Raw genomic sequence first — 16,580 nt, forward strand, 5'->3', positions numbered from 1 at the left:
CGACGCCAGTCTTCGCGCCTTCGAGGCTTGCGCGGCTTCCACTAGATGGCCATGCTGCGAGGGATTTTATCGTGAGTCGAGTGCGGCCACAGGCATTATATCTAGGCGCCACCGTGATCATCATTTTAAATCGCACTTCAGTGAAACTTTTGCGAACTAATTGTTGTAACCTCGAGACGAATTTTGCTTTTCTTTTTTTTCAAATGTGATGTGTATGTGATTCGCTGTTCCACATAATTATTCGTCAAATTTTATATTTTACATGTAAAAATAACAACTTGTATTGTTATTAAATTTTGTACATAAATGTTTAATTCAGATTTATTCTTTATTTAATTCTTTTGAACGAAAAAGAAGAAATTTTTTTTTTTTTTGAAACTATAATTTATTACGTTTAATTTATTGATTTATCAATACATATTTTATATGACTATATAAATTGTAGTGACTATTGGACTCAAATAATTTTTCAATAGTTCTGTGTAATAGTTCGTCCCAATAATCCGCGAAAAAACTATGACAAATAATCCAATAGTTTTATTAATAGCTTTACTAATAGTTACAATAGTCCATTTCCGTAAGGGTATACTATAATTTCAAAATTTTTCTTTTGTGTGTTGGTACACTCGTCACGATCATATGTTCACAGTTTTGACTATATAGCATGTGTTGTTTTTATGTGAGAGGCATAAAGGTTAGACTCGTGTTTGCGTGCTCGGCGATTTTTTGCTGTTGAAAATAATGGAGCAGAGAGTTTGTATTAATTTTTGTGTAAAAAATGATATTAAGTGTTCAAAAACTCTTGAAATGTTGACAGTGGCGTACGGTGAGTCAACTTTGAGCAAAAAAAATGTTTATAAATGGTATAAGTTATTCCAAGAGGGCCGAGAAAATGTTAACGATGAACCTCGCTCTGGACGCCCCAGCACGTCAAAAACCGACGAAAATGTTCAGGAAGTGAAAGAAATTGTGTTAAAAAATCGTCGAATCACGATTAGAGAAATAGCTGATGATCTTAACATATCGTTTGGCTCATGCCGATCAATTTTAACGGATATTTTGGGTATGACACGTGTGTCAGCGAAATTCGTTCCAAAACTGCTTAATTTTGATCAGAAGCAGCGTCGCATGAACATCGCCCAAGACATGTTGAACGACGTCAATGATGATCCTGATCTGCTCAAAAGGGTTATAACTGGTGACGAAACATGGGTATATGGTTATGACGTCGAAACCAAAGCCCAATCATCCCAGTGGAAGAGCCCAGGAGAGTCAAGACCGAAAAAGGCACGCCAAGTTCGTTCGAATGTGAAGGTTTTGCTCACAATTTTCTTTGTTTACCATGGCGTTGTGCATCAAGAATTCCTACCACAAGGTCGTACGGTAAACAAGGAGTATTACCTTGAGGTTATGCGGCGTTTGCGTGAATCAATAAGAAAAAAATGTCCAGAAGTGTGGAAAGAAAATTCATGGATTCTGCACCATGATAATGCACCTGCGCACACGTCGTTACTAGTGAGTACTTTTTTGGCCAAAAACAATACTATCATCATGCCTCAGCCACCGTATTCACCAGACTTGGCCCCCTGCGACTTTTTCCTCTTTCCAAAATTAAAAAGGCTTATGAAAGGACGAAGATTTGCGACGATTGAGGAGATTAAGGCTGCATCGCTGGAGGAGCTCAAGGCAATACCCAAAAGTGCATTTTAGAAATGTTTTGACGACTGGAAAAAGCGCTGGCACAAATGCATTGTATCAGAGGGGGATTATTTTGAAGGGGATAACATAATTTTTGATGAATAAATGAATATTTTTTTATAAAAATGAAAAGTCACCTTACTTTTTGATCACACCTCGTAAAATGGAACAAAGAAGAGGATACTTTAAGTTTAACTCCATCATTACTAGAATTACAAATCACTCCAAAGATCACAAAAAGAACAATTCTTTCAGCTGTACGAGTATTTGATCTTGTTGGCATAGCGTCTCCAGTATTTCTAAAAGCAAAATTGCTCTTACAAGAACTCTAGTTGCATAAAATTGATTGGGATACTGAAGTACCAGAGAATATTAAGAATGATTTCAACAAATGGCAACAACAGCTTTTTTGGTTGAAAGAGTTGCGAATCCCACGATGGGCCTTCAGACAAGATGATGAGGCTAAAAATTTATCCTTCCAAATATTTGTTGATGCAAGTCAAGAGGCTTATGCAGCTGTTTTATTTGCCCGTACGGAAGGAATGGAAGACGTGTATGTGCAGCTTATAGGAGCCAAGTCGAGAGTTGCACCCACAAGAAAAACAACGATTCCTTGGTTGGAATTGCTTGCTACAACCATTAGTGTTAGACTGTGGCATTCTATCAAAGACTCTATAGATGTGAAAGAAACAGATGTTACATTCTGGTCGGATTCCACAACAGTCCTAGCGTGGATAAAAAAAGATAAGCCGTGGAATGTTTTTATATCTAATCAAGTCAAAGAAATACAGCAAGTTATCAGACCCAGAAAAATGGTTTCATGTCCCGGGAAATCTGAATCCAACAGATCTCCCGTCGCGAGGATGCAAAGCCAAACATCTAATAAAATTGCAATGGTAGGAGGGCCCTTAATGGCTTAAATTACCCTTTTTTTTTTTTTTTTTGTTTACAGAAAGGAAATGCGTTACCGCATACCCCAGGCCCCGGGGGAGGCCTGGTGGTTATGTGGGGCTCTTCCCTGCCGACTAACGTGTCGACGGGGACATACCCACTAAAACCTCTCCGGGTGTCCTGCCCTGGTCCTTGACTGGGGGGGCTCCAGGAACGCGTGCAGCATACTTCCGGAGCCCCCCCGGACCGAGTCGGTCGAGGCCGACTCAGCACGCCGGGGGCACCCTGATGAGGGTTCCCCGGCAGGGCCGTGATACCAAGCCGGTCTCAGGTCGGGGGAGAGGGACACCAGCCCTCCCCCGCCTCTTCCCCTTGGAATGTTTACAGGAGGGTAAAGCCCGGGAGTCCGGCCCCCCGGCCGGACATCCCGGGCCCCTTCGCGCCTGATCTGTCAGGCGCGGCGGGCGTTTTCACCCACGTGAGGGGGGGAGGATTGCCTCCTCTCTCCCCCTCACCCCGGCGAGGCGCTTGCGGGGGAGCGATGGCGCGTTGTAACGCGCGGTCGCCCCCCCGGACCGTTAGGTCAGATCCGCCTCGCCGGGCTCAATGGCAGCACGGGGGGCCCTCCTCCCGCGGCTGCGCGTTCCGAAAGCCGGGCCGGCAGCCGCAGGGGAGGAGGGTCGCTCCCTTTCGTCATTTCCGCGGCGGTCGCCATCGTCCCTCTCCTCCAAGATGGTGGGGAGGGTGGGGGCGACCGCCACGGCTCTTCTGCCCCTCCGCCACCGTACAGCAGGGCCACTAGGGCCCGGAGGACGGGGGGCAGTTTTTCTTCGCCTAGGCGGCCGGGGCGGGAGCCAAGTTGGGTCATGGCTCTCGTCCCTGCCGCCCCTGCCACTGTTGGCGTTGCCAGGGGGCATTCGTCCCCCCGGCCGCCTCTCTCTCACCTTCTCGGCCTCCTCCTTCTGCAGCATTACTTGCTCGCAGAAGGAGGAGACCGCTTTCCAGGCACTCTCCCTGCCGACCATCTGACCAATGATGGCCGGCAGGGTGAGGTCATCTCCCACTTCGGCCCTCAGGACTCCGCGCAGCCCTTCCCACGCTGGACACTGTTCCAGCGTGTGCTGCGCAGAGTCCCGGGCGGCGCCACAGTGATGGCACCGTGTCGTCGGTTCCTTCCTTATCCTGCACAGGTACTCACCGAAGCAGCCATGCCCGATGAGCACCTGTGTCGTCCTGTAGGACAAGCCGCCAAACGGGCGGCCCACCCAATCGTCCAGGTGTGGTAGGACGGCCTCCAAGATCCGAGATCCGGCCGCCGGCGGGTTGTCAATGAGGCTCCTTTTCCATGCCCTCATCACCCGCCGACGGGCCCTCTCCCGTAGCAACGCAGCGGCCCTGGGGGTAACTACCCCCCCCTCGAGGCGGATGGCTTTTGCCCTGGCGTAAGTCCACGCCAGGGCATCGGCCGTATACTCCGCCGGGGGGAGCCCCGCCAGGGCCATGATTGCCGCGTTGGGAGCGGTGCTGAACGCGCGCGTGACTCTCCGTGCCAGCCGCCGCTGCACATCGTGCAACACCTTCTTAATGCGGCGGCTGGCCAGCGCCTCGCGGAACCACACCGGGGCTCCATACAGTGCCCCGGACATGACCGCGAGGGCATACGCGCGTCTAGCACCTACCCTCGGACCCCGGAGGTTGGGCATCAACCCGTTGAGGGCATCCACCCTCCTGCCCAACCGCTGGGCCTGCTGGTCAAAGTGACCAGCGAAAGTCCAGCGACCGTCCAGGTGCAACCCAAGATATTTCAGGGTTGCACCTACCTGAACACGGGTGTTGTCCACCAGGACGAAGGCCTGGGGCGGTACCCCGGAGGAGCCATCATGAAAAAAGATGGCCTCTGTCTTCTCCGGGGCCACCCTCAGGCCCAGGCCTTTAATGGCACCGACGACACAGGCCACAGCCCAGTCGCCACTCGCGACTGCTCTTCCCCAGGAGGTCCCCCCCGCTACTATGAACGTGTCGTCGGCGTAGCCTACGACATAGCAGCGGGGGGGAGAGCCGTGCGGAGCACTTTGTCATACGCGGCGTTCCATAGCAGGGGGCCCAACACGGACCCCTGCGGAACGCCACAGGACACGTCCCTCCGCTGCTGGAGTCCGTCTTTATCGCGGAACTCCAGCTCTCTCTCTCGGAAATAGTCCCGAACGATGGCGACGAGGTAGGGCGGCAAGCAAAAATGCTCACTCAGCGCCGCCACCACCTCGCCCCATGGGAGACTATTGAATGCGTTGGCGATATCCAAGGATATCGCCAACGCCACCATCCCGTCCCCCGTTAGGGACTCCGAGAGGGACCGGACTTGACGTATTGCGTCAATTGTCGATCGCGCCTCTCGGAACCCGTATTGTTCGGGGGACAGCTCAGGACCATTCCGAGCCATATGCCGGATGATGCGGTTAGCGATTATTCGCTCAAAAATCTTGCCCGCATCATCCAGCATACAGAGGGGCCTGTACGCGGAGGGACTCTCCGCGGGTCTGCCCTCCTTTTTAAGGACAAGCCGGGCCCTCTTCCACCTCCTGGGGAACGTACCTTCTCGGAGGCACTTCGTGTATATGGCACGAAGTGCCTCCCCTACGATGGGCGACGCCCGGGCCCAGATCTTGGCGTGAATGCCATCCGGCCCGGGCGCCTTCGCCTTCTTGCTTCTGATACGGGCAAAGGCCGCGACCATTTCGTGCCTGGACACCTCCAGTTCCTCCGACCATCCTGGGGGAGGGCCGGATTTTTTCGGGATGTCCCTCCCCCGGGTGGGGAACAGTGTGTTCACCACCCTTTGGAGCAACTGGGGGTCCAGCGTTTCCGAGACTGGAGGCGCCCATGGGCGAAGCCTTTTCATCACAATACGATAAGGCCTGCCCCACGGGTCGCGATCCAACTCGGAGATCATTTCCTCCCAGGTCGCGGCCTTAGCCCGAGCCACGGCGGTCCTCAGGGCCTTTCTGGCATCCCTGAGGACCGCCGCGGCATTGGTCAACGCTTCCTCCATGCCCCGATCGCCTGGCGCGCGTGTGCGCCCGCCTGGCGGCCACGGTGGCTCGCCTGAGTTCCGCGAGCTCCGCGGACCACCAATAGGCGGCGCGGCGCGCCGGCTTAAATTACCCAAGAAACAATGGCTTTCAGACGACAGTGTTGCAGATGAAGCAGAAATTAATAGAGAAATGAAGAAATCAGCGATTAACAAAGAAAAAGAGATCTCATCGAACAACGTGTTAAAAGATACATGCATGCTCGTTTTACAACAGGAAGAGGGTTAGTACATAAAGAGGCAGTCCAAGTATTTGAAAATAATTCGAACAATGGCATGAATTCTTTGTTTTATTAATAATTGCCACACACCTCAAGCAAAGAGAACCTCAGATGAATTGACTACTAAGGAGTTTACTACTGCAGAGTTTGTGGTGTTAAAATTGAGCCAGCAAGAATCTTTTAACAAAATAAGCGAGCCAAGATTAAACACATTAAAAATTTACGAAGACAAAAATGGATTGCTACGACTAAAATCGCCTGTTATCAATCGAGAAGATAAACGTGATTTTTGCTGTCCTATTATACTAGATCCTAAAACAACCTCTAACTAAGAGATTAATCAAATACAAACATCTACAACTAAACCATGCTGGAATCCAGATCGTGATGAATAATCTCCGAGAAGTGTTTTGGATCCTATCTTGCAGAGTAACGGTAAGATTAATAATAAACAATTATATTACCTGCAAACGTCATAAAGTCCAAGGAATAGAAACTATTTCTGGAGACTTACTAAACGAACAAGTGGGGGACGCCAACATATTCGAAGTCGTTGGAATAGATTATATGGGTCCCTTATTCTTAAGAAAATCGCAGAAAGTGTGGACTTGTTTGTTCACGTGCGCAGTTTATAGAGCAGTTCATCTCGAACTGACAACGTCTCTCTCCACGGATGCTTTCTTGCAAACATTGCGTAGATTCATCGCAAGAAGAAGAAGACCGTCTATAATCTTTACAGATAATGGAACGAATTTTGTGAGAGCTCGTAATCTACTCCGCAAAATTGATTGAAACAAAATCAAACGATTCAACACGTCACACAAAATAGACTGGCGTCTGAATCCTCTTGCATCTCCCTGGTGGGGAGAATGGTGGGAGCGCTTAGTCAGAATTACAAAAGACTTACTTAAAAGGACACTGAAGAGAGCTTGCTTATCATATAAAGAGATGAGTACAATTTTATGTGATTGAGAAGCTATTATCAACTCACGTCCACTAGGATATTTGACAAATAATCCGACACAATCAAAGCCTTTGTCACCATCGATGTTTTATCAAGAAAATTCTCAAATTAGAGTACGAGATTTAGACAAAGTGGATGTCAATTTAAACAAACGAAGTTTAAACAAATGAAGTATCGACAAAGCTTACGGGACGAATTACGCAAACGCTTTCGTTCTGAATACTTGGGGCAGTTATCTTGCCGAATTAAAAATAACAACACTACAGTAAAAGAAGGAGACATCGTCCTCTTAGAGCATGATAATTTGAAACGACTAGACTGGCTACTAGCAAGGGTGACAAAAGTATTCCCAGGCAGAGATGGCGTCATATGAGTGGTCAAGGTCAAAACTGCAACAGGAGAACTGGTGAGACTTGTTGTACAACGATTGTATCCATTAAAGATACTTCCAACAACTACGAAAATATTGGAGCGAGCTGAGGATGTAACTAAACACAAGAAGACGAGACGTTTTCTGTGCTGGATATTCCAAAGGGAGTTTGGACTAGAAGCGTTAGATGTGTAAAGATAGACTCGGTTTTTAGATTTTTTATTATCGTTTTGTAACTCAAAGTTCATTTAGCTTTCCCGAGTTGCTTTTTATTTTTTTTATTTTACAGTTTGAGTTTCTAGCGTAACTCAAGGTGGGAGTGTTGTTAGAAACGCGATCGATATATTAGAGATTTGCAATTAATATTTTGTTTAGCCACCGCGCGGTGCTGTTGTCTTCCGCTTCCGCACCCGCACGACACATAGTCATGAGAAAGACTCGCTGAAGAACCTTGTACGAAAAACCGTTGTTACAAGAAACGTATAGTGTATCCGCCTGTATTAAATAAAATATATTGTACCAGAACACATCACACCACTGTCGTTATTTCACGCGTTACACCAAATAAAACCAGTGTCCGTAGCTCACCATTATAAGAGACGCCCTTTCTTTTTTAAAGAACTGAGCTTATGTATTCCTCCGCCACGATACGGTTAGGAAACCTCTGCAACGGTCGTATTCTGATCCTTTCAAAATTATTCAAAGAAATACCGACAAGATTTTAACGGTATACCGATAAGACACTATCAAAATCAATAATTGACCCGTTAGCGTCTCGGTGGAACGGTTAAAACTCGCGCATTTTTTACTAGATAACGTTAATAAAACGCCTTCTGCAGATATCCCTTCTATTATACTTCAACTCAATCAAACAAATGTTCCCCTTTGGTAAAACGACAACCGAGTCAAATTAAAACGTTTCCAGCGCAGAAAAAAAGAGTACAATTTGATCTAAGTAAATAGCTGTATACTTTTTTTAATATGTATCTGTAATATAGCGTTTCCCATAAACTTTATTGTCAATTAGTCTAACATTAATTTATAAGCTCTGCGTTGCAACTATATTGTAATACTGCAATTAAGCCATGCTTCTATTACTCTTCCTTCGTTAACACTCGTGGCAGAGGGGGGGGGGAAGTATGTGGCGACTGACAAGTTCCCCCTCTACTCATCTAGTGAGTTCGAATTCTAGGGAAGCCAAGCACATTCGTTGTCGTCTTGTGTCGCTCTCTTGTCTAAGTCAGTCGTGGTATCACACACACGTAGGTCAGCTCTCGTGGCGTAGACACAAATCTACGTGTTAACGGTTACTTTGTGTTAAGTTGCGTCATACTGTATAACAGTTGTCCATAATAAATTAATTATTATAACATGGTCAATAGTGTACTTATTAGCCAAATGGACGATTGAACATTTGATTATCGTGGCCCTCTGCCACAATACATAGATTTTGCTGCCATTTTTTAGACTTGGTAAATAAGGGAGTCAATAGTCTAGTGTATAATAGAATTAAATGTCTATGGTTTGCACTACAAGTTCAACACTGTTCGACACTTTCGATTCTTTATTGGTTCAAACTACGCTGTATAAAGATAGTAGAGGAGAAGAGGGTAATATGACACCTATTTTTATTTTATTGAATAACTTTGTTTATAATTAACATTTTCTATTAAAACTTGAACGATTACATTCGTCAAAGTATTGTTTGACAAATTCTAGACTCAAAGTAATGAGATATTTATTATTTAAGACGTGATTTATAAAAATCTAATGCACTGCATAATTGGTGGAAGAAAAAAAGTGGTTGTAATATGGCTATCCATAAAAATAATTTTTAAAAATTAGTTTAGTTTAAAGGAAACAGTGCCTTGTTACAAAATTATATATTTTTAATTTTTCATTGTTTAGAATTTTTCTGTGTTTAGAAGCTTTAAAAATACCATTAAAAACTTTATTAAAAATATCATTTTATCTCTGTTTAACATTAAACAACAAACATAAGATGATGACTCTAATGTTTCTAAACATCACTCTTTAAAAAGATAATTGATTTATTGAAGAAATATTTTGATATAAAAATTTTGCTTAAAAAACCATATTAACAAAATTTCATGTTATTAATTTAATTGGGCGGATCCCGATAGCGCACAGGACCGATAGCCCACCACCACTCACAACGACCGATGCCTAGAGTTTTTTCGTTGTTTGGGTTAGATAAGTTAAGTTGATTAGTTGGTGGGTTCGCACCGTGCGCTATCGGATCCCGTCTGATTTAACTTTGTATTACTCGAAATGTATACAGCCAAATAAAAAGTTAAATAACAAAAAACACTCGAGTGTATGTACCTTCGTGTGTATATATCGTGTATAATACATTCAAGTTTAAGAATAATGAGGAAGTGTATGTAATTAAAGATTAAAAGTGTATCTTGAAAAAATTTAGAAGTGCTCAAAAATAAAAAATGCCTTATAACAATTGCCAGTCATTATGTATTGGCATATTAGCATCATTAAAAAAAGGCCGGCTACTAAACATACAACTCCGTAAATAATTGTTAGAATACGTCACCTAATAACGGAAATAATAGGGGTAGCCATATTAACGATAGTAGCCATAATACTCTTTTCTCTTCTATATAATATATTAAAATTGATGATAAAAATGCATACAGACAGGACAAATGTTTTTTGTGCGGCAATCGCAAGAAAACGATTTCCGATCTTGCGTAAGTAAATATAAGTATATTATTTGTATCTATTACGTTAAGCGTAAGATATGGTAAAATTTAGGTTAGGTTTTGTGCCGGTTTAATAAAGTTTTATAAATACAATGCAATATTTTATATATATTATAAAATATTTCATATATATTATAAATGATATAATAAATTATAGATTATATTAACAGATTCACCAAGTAAAAGAAAATTCGTAAACAATGGGTAGCATTCTGTGAAATTGGTCTAAATTGGTGTAAGCGACGCATGCGCAGAGAGGACGTAGATAGGTTGTATACCTTTCTCTTTCGCACAGGTCTTGGACACACTTTTAATGGTATCATTCCTCCTCCATGTCTATATACTCAAAAGCATATAGGCCTACCCCACAAACTTAGGAATAGAGGGACGAAGCATAAAGTCCTATTTTAGACAAGAAGGGGTGTTCTCTCAGGCATGCAGGGAAAACGTTCTCCGTCATATTGGTTTCAAAAAACTTATACATAGATATGTGTCAGTGACATCTCATTTGCGCTGTGTTAGTGTGACAGTTATAAAGTTAGGTTAGATACTTGAACTTATTCGTCTTATTCATCAACATTAATTCACTCTTTAAAAATAAAAATGCATAGTACCAGAATGTTTTATCACGAAAAATTTTTTAAACAAATATAAAAATAAATTTCAGAAAGTATTGGAACAAAATATAAAATTTAGTTTCCAGAGGTAAAAAATTATATTAATCTTATTAATACGTAATATTTTATTTTTATAAAAAAATATTTTCTTTGTTAATACAATTGATGTATATGTTTGTTGATACTTTATTTATTTAAAACAAAAAAAATTGTTTTAAATTATTATTTTTTATTTTGTCATAGTTTATTTTTTAGTTCGTTTTTATATGTAAAATATTATTTAATATGTTTGTTATACTAGCTTATTACATTGTTAAATGTATGATATGTTATTAAATAATTAAAGAAAAATTACATGTAAAAAATTAACAAAATTTTAAACTTTATTATTCTGTACTGTTTATATCACACATATACTGTACACGTTTTAATGTGTGCAATCTTTGAAACTAACATGGAGCCCCCCCCCTCGCCGCGAACGTGCCTCTCCCTTGTAGGTTATGCACCGTCCCTCTATTCCTAAGTCCGTACCCACATACTCACACGTAATTGTAAGATGTTGGAATCGTCGGTTCTAAAGAGAGACGCGGTATCCTTCGGGGCAACATTTGGCACGACGCCGCACAGTGGTCTGGTGCGTGATTTTAGGAGAACTAAATTCAATTTTTTTATGTTAACTAAAATTTAATTTAACTTTTTATTCTTATATCAAATACTCCAATTAAGAATAAAATCGAAAAAAATATATTTAAAAAAGAAAGTACCTAAACATAACAATAGTATAATAACATATGAGAAATGTGTTAAAATCAGACTAAAATTTGTGACAGACACTATAGTTTTGTAATAGTATTTTTTAATCCAACTATGGTTATAAAAGGAAAATACATTCTTTTAAATATCATATTTGATGTCAAGATTACTATATTTGCATATAAATATGTTTATAAAATTAAACAATTTTTTAATAATATTTAAATCTTAAATGATTAAGATTTAGAGTTAATTTTAATATTTAAAGGGGTGTAACAAACAAGTTATTAATTGTTACCTTAAAACTCAAAATGTCATATGTATATACTTTGAACTTTGATATCCAATTGATTTTGTTTGCGTCTATTTGTTCTAATTTCTGTAGCGCATTTAATTCTTTGCGCAGCGCGCAGCGGTGTAGCTTTGAGAGTTAGGGTGCAGTCCCATGGAGCGTATCAGGCGTATCGCGGATTGCGCGTATCGAAAATCTGACCAATCGCGAACGTTCCGCTGCTTTCGGTACGTGAACGTTTTGTTCCTACGGTCCCATGAAGCGGAATTTGCGTAAGCGTATTAAGCGGATGCTCAATCACGAAACGAATTTTGTTATTTCTCTCATCCAAACAGTCTTGTGATTGGTGAACCGCTGATCCGCTTACGCGAATTCCGCTTCATGGGACCGTAGGAACAAAAGCAGACGGAAGAATAGTAGAATATTCACAGTATATATAAAGTGAATTTTATTTAATTTATTAATTTATTTAGTATAAGTAAATAAAACATTTGACTTTTAACAGGTGCAGAATGAAATCGAAAACAATATTGCTTTCAATTGCTTTATTAATAAAACGTTTAAAACGAATAATTACGATGTTTTTACCAGGCATGAAATACATCGTAAAATTATTAATCTTTATTATTTAGCATTAAAAAACGAGAGAAAAATTGCGAATAAAGGAAAACGGAAATATTGGGTCAGACCAATATTTTCCATTGAACGACGTTTAGCACAAGGAGCGAGCAATAATCTCATTAATGAATTACAACATGATCATGAAAAATATGTTAATTATTTCCGAATGGAACCGGTACTTTTTGACAAATTATTACAATTAGTTGGACCTTCCATTGCTAAACAATCTGCAGTTCGAGAAACTATTCCACCTGAAACAAGGCTACATATTACCATCAGTTTCTTGGCATCTGGAGATAGTACGCGATCTTTATCATATGCCTTCCGTGTTGGACACAATACTATCTCTAAAATAGTGTCAGAGACTTGCGAAGCTATTTGGCAATGTTTGAAAGATACCGCTTTTATAAAAAATAATGAAGAAAGCTGGCAAAATGTTATTAATGATTTTGAAAGGCTCTGGAATTTTCCAAATTGTATAGGAGCCATAGATGGAAAACATGTAACTTTACAGGTATGTATGAGAAATGCAATATTAAAAATAAAAACTAATACTGCTGATAAATATATTTCATTGCAGGCTCCACCGAATTCCGGCTCGACATATTACAATTACAAAGGAAACCATAGTATTAATCTCTTAGCAATCAGCGACGCCAAATATCGCTTTACTGTTGTCGACATCGGAAGCGAAGGCAGACAGAGCGATGGAGGAGTGTTTAGGAACAGCCTTCTTGCAAATTACATCGAAAGTGGTTCATTAAAGCTGCCAAATCCGAAGCCAATTGAAATTGATGGAATAGCTCTCCCTTATGTGCTGCTAGCAGATGAAGCCTTTCCATTGAGTAACTTTATCATGCGGCCGTACCCACGGAGTGGCAGATTAGACTTGTCAAAAAAAGTATTTAATTACAGGCTTAGTAGAGCAAGACGAGTGGTAGAAAGTGCTTTTGGAATATTGGCAGAGAGATGGAGAATCTACAGAAGGCCAATAATATCAAGTGTTGCTAATGCAAAGAAAATTGTGCAAGCAACAGTAGTGTTGCATAATTTTATTATTAATAATGAAGAACATTTACAATTACCACGTAGGTATGTGAATATTAATGAAGGCGACTTCAATTCAGCAATGAATTCAGGACAGCTTCGCTCATTGCCAATCTGTAGAGGAAGAACATCTCAAAGTGGAATCGAAATTCGAAACGCATACACTGCATTTTTTAATGGAAATGGAGCACCTTATCAATGGGAAAAAGCTATTCAGAACAATTTTTAATTGTACAGAAATGATAATTAATATATATATTTAAAACAAATATTAAAATTATTATAATTTACCTAAATCTTCACAAATAATAAAAAAATTTCAATAAAGCTATTTAGAAACATATAGAACTTTATTATTTTGTAATATGTTAAACTACATAACATTAACTTGAACTTGTATACAAGTAATATCACATTAAAATAAAATATATTAAAATAAAATATAAAAATGAAAAGCACAAATTTAAAGCAATGAATTTTCCAATTCATAAAGGTCGGTTAATATTTTTATTTCAAATTTTATCCTTTCTCGTTGTGGCAGTGCCCGTAATCTATTTCCTATTTGAAGGAAAAACCTGTCAACAGCATCAGGAGTATTTTTTGATTCTTGAATACTGGACAAGATTGCTTTCGTTATTTCAATGTCTGAGCTATCGTCGCATTCTTTCTTTTCTAAAATATAAAAGCAATATGTCTCTTTAAAAAATTAAAAATTAGAATTGCATTCAAAAAGTATTGAAATAATAATGAAAACTGACTTTTTTTCTTTGATGATTGTGTCTTAGATGAAAAAGTATCATCATTTGACATATCGGATTAACCCAGCTATCCGACGAGATAGAATCTGATGTTTGAGGTGTCGAAATTGTTTGAGATGGCAGAATCGTTTGAGTAGTATTACTTTTTGGTTGCATTGAACATTCTACATCTGTTGATAAACTAGTGATTGTGCTGTGGATTAATACATCAATTTATAACAATAATAATAATAAATTTAAATTTATAATTATAATAGATTTTTTTTTCTTTTTGATCTAATACCTAAGCCAATAAATAAAAAAGAATTGAATCTGATATTTATTTTTATATAATTTCTTTCAAATCATTTTAATTAAAAAATATTGTGGACAAAAATAAGATAGAATTTTTTTTTAACTATTTCAATTCTTTTTTCTTTATCGGAAAGGAGAAAGAGTTATTGCTAAAACAAAAAATGGCATCCAACGAATGATGTATTTGATGTCTATTTAAAAAAAGTTGTTAAAAAAAAATATTTACCACGGTTTTTCTATTGTATCATCAAGGAATTTCATCTGGTTGTAAAAGGCAAAAACAATCTTATTTTGTACACCCCCTCCAGGAGATCCACTCGGCACGTATGCCTTTTCCTTTTTTTTCGCCTTAATGTAACTATCACGAAGTTGCTTCCATCGTTTTTGAACAAATTCTACGTCACTTGTGCCTGTCATTGTACTCATTAAATTCGCGACTTCATTCCATAATGCCTTTTTTTTCAAAGATGTCCTTTCTTTGAGTGGTATACGATAGTTGTATAATGCAGGTCTAGCGTATACAGCATTAATAAGCGCTTCATTGTAATCAGTAACATTGCTTGCTTGGATGTCTATTGATTGATCCTTTTCAACTTGTAAATATAAAATATGCATAAACATATATAATATATATACACATTGTAGTATACATATAACTATAATACAACTGACTTGTGGCAGTGCTTGTTGTATCAATAAATTGTAATAAAATTAACAGTTAAACTTTAAACCAGCATGAATTATATGTATTTATTACAGAATTGATTATACAAATAATGATCGTTCTTAAAATACTTACTAATAGATGCAACATTATTGTCGTCAACATGTAGCAAATGTTTTTCCTCATCATAATGTCGAAAACATGAATGCTCTAACAGGCTAACATGTAACAAGCCATTGATTAACCAGTTACAATTTCCACACTTTATTGGCTGCAAGGAAAAAAACATAATAAACATCAAGGAACAAAAGTAGTTATTTTGATGTTAGAAAAGACTTTTGATACCTATAACAATTTGTAATTTGCAATTCATAATACAATATTTATATCCGTATTTATATTAAACTGAAATAATCAGTGTAGACTAATCAAAAATATGCTTCGTCAAATTCTAAACTAACCTTAAAATATTATAATTAATAAGTATTACAAAAATAATATTTTAAAATGCTATATGCTACTCACAGGACTTATATTTTCTTTGTTCATAATTGTTTTAATCTTGTATCAATTACAAGAAACTGCTATTTTATGTTAACCTCAATCCGCTCTGATCCGCTCGATTGAATACGCTAAAGAATAACTTCGGCGGAACGGCAGCGAACCAAGAACAGCGGAAGCAGCGGAATGTTCGCGATTGGTCAGATTTTCGATACGCGCAATCCGCGATACGCCTGATACGCTCCATGGGACTGCACCCTTACACCTACCATCCAAGCTTATTTTACCAATGAATTAATTGTTTTACATATTCCTTTATCTTGTTTAGTATTGTCTTTGGTTTTAATGTTTAATCTTTTTTGTTTATACATTAAACGTTAAAAATAGTAAAAAAATTAAACCAATAAAAAATATTTAAAAAAATATAAAATATAAAAACCAATAAAATACAAAATAATAAAAAAACAAAAATTAATAAAAAATATAAATTTTTGACATCGGATTCGTAATCAGCGACCTTGAAAATACCTATATAACAAATTTCTAGCGAATCCAATTAATTTTGATAGCTCATATTAATTTAGTTCTCCTAAAGTCACGCGCCAGACCACTGTGCGCCGCAGCGTCGCGACTTCGAAGGCGAATAGCCTAACAACCGCGCTTTATCAGACGGCTATTATTCTGCTGAGCGTTGGTCGAAATCGCGGAAGCGGCGATAATTGAGGCGATAGCAGTGACCATGGTCCGAGGCCTACTCTTTGGTCAACATTTGATTTAGCCGCTTTACGTGTATTCGTCGCGGTCGCAAAATAAGGATTTAAACGGCCAATCCGGACAGGAGTTCGAATCGTCTCCGCAAATCAAGACGGAACCCCGAGGACCTTTTTTCCTGTTTGACTACCGGAGTGTGTAGGTCAAAATCATCGTGAATTCACAAGCCTGAAACCGTAAGTCAAAATACATAAGTCGCGACGATAGTGCCCGGAACGCCACATTCTTTCTTAAGGGTGAATCGAGATTCAAGATAGTTGTTCTCAGGCGACGTCCTTGGGTCCAGAGCAGT

The 16,580-nt window shown here is 39.6% G+C and overlaps 2 protein-coding genes across 2 annotated transcripts; one reads left to right on the plus strand and one right to left on the minus strand.

Annotated features, from left to right (window-relative positions):
* Positions 1 to 5,810: 5,810 nt before the first annotated feature.
* LOC120357006 (putative nuclease HARBI1) lies at positions 5,811 to 13,529 on the plus strand. Its single transcript, XM_039446191.1, has 4 exons — positions 5,811 to 5,901; positions 7,261 to 7,423; positions 12,269 to 12,767; positions 12,834 to 13,529. Exons 1-4 carry the CDS (start codon positions 5,811 to 5,813, stop codon positions 13,527 to 13,529), a joined length of 1,449 nt encoding a protein of 482 aa, XP_039302125.1.
* Positions 13,530 to 13,739: 210 nt separating this feature from the next.
* Positions 13,740 to 15,608, minus strand: LOC105204915. Its single transcript, XM_039445771.1, has 5 exons — positions 15,542 to 15,608; positions 15,152 to 15,287; positions 14,579 to 14,945; positions 14,059 to 14,251; positions 13,740 to 13,972 (listed from the first exon to the last, which is right to left on the minus strand). Exons 1-5 carry the CDS (start codon positions 15,563 to 15,565, stop codon positions 13,934 to 13,936), a joined length of 759 nt encoding a protein of 252 aa, XP_039301705.1. The 5' UTR covers positions 15,566 to 15,608; the 3' UTR covers positions 13,740 to 13,933.
* Between the last annotated feature and the right edge of the window lie 972 nt (positions 15,609 to 16,580).

This window comes from Solenopsis invicta, chromosome 2 (genome assembly GCF_016802725.1).
Source record: "Solenopsis invicta isolate M01_SB chromosome 2, UNIL_Sinv_3.0, whole genome shotgun sequence".
Classification (NCBI taxonomy): domain Eukaryota; kingdom Metazoa; phylum Arthropoda; class Insecta; order Hymenoptera; family Formicidae; genus Solenopsis; species Solenopsis invicta.

Bases quoted from the DNA above. Each gene is read 5' to 3' on its own strand.
- LOC120357006 (XM_039446191.1), top strand. From the start codon at position 5,811: ATGAAGAAATCAGCGATTAACAAAGAAAAAGAGATCTCATCGAACAAC. The intron at 5,902-7,260 runs GTTAGTACATAA...AAACTGCAACAG, and splicing joins CGTTTTACAACAGGAAGAGG to GAGAACTGGTGAGACTTGTT. The intron at 12,768-12,833 runs GTATGTATGAGA...ATTTCATTGCAG, and splicing joins GAAAACATGTAACTTTACAG to GCTCCACCGAATTCCGGCTC.
- LOC105204915 (XM_039445771.1), bottom strand. From the start codon at position 15,565: ATGAACAAAGAAAATATAAGTCCT. The intron at 14,946-15,151 runs GTAAGTATTTTA...TATATTTACAAG, and splicing joins CAATAATGTTGCATCTATTA to TTGAAAAGGATCAATCAATA. The intron at 14,252-14,578 runs GTAAATATTTTT...ATTAATCCACAG, and splicing joins GATACAATAGAAAAACCGTG to CACAATCACTAGTTTATCAA.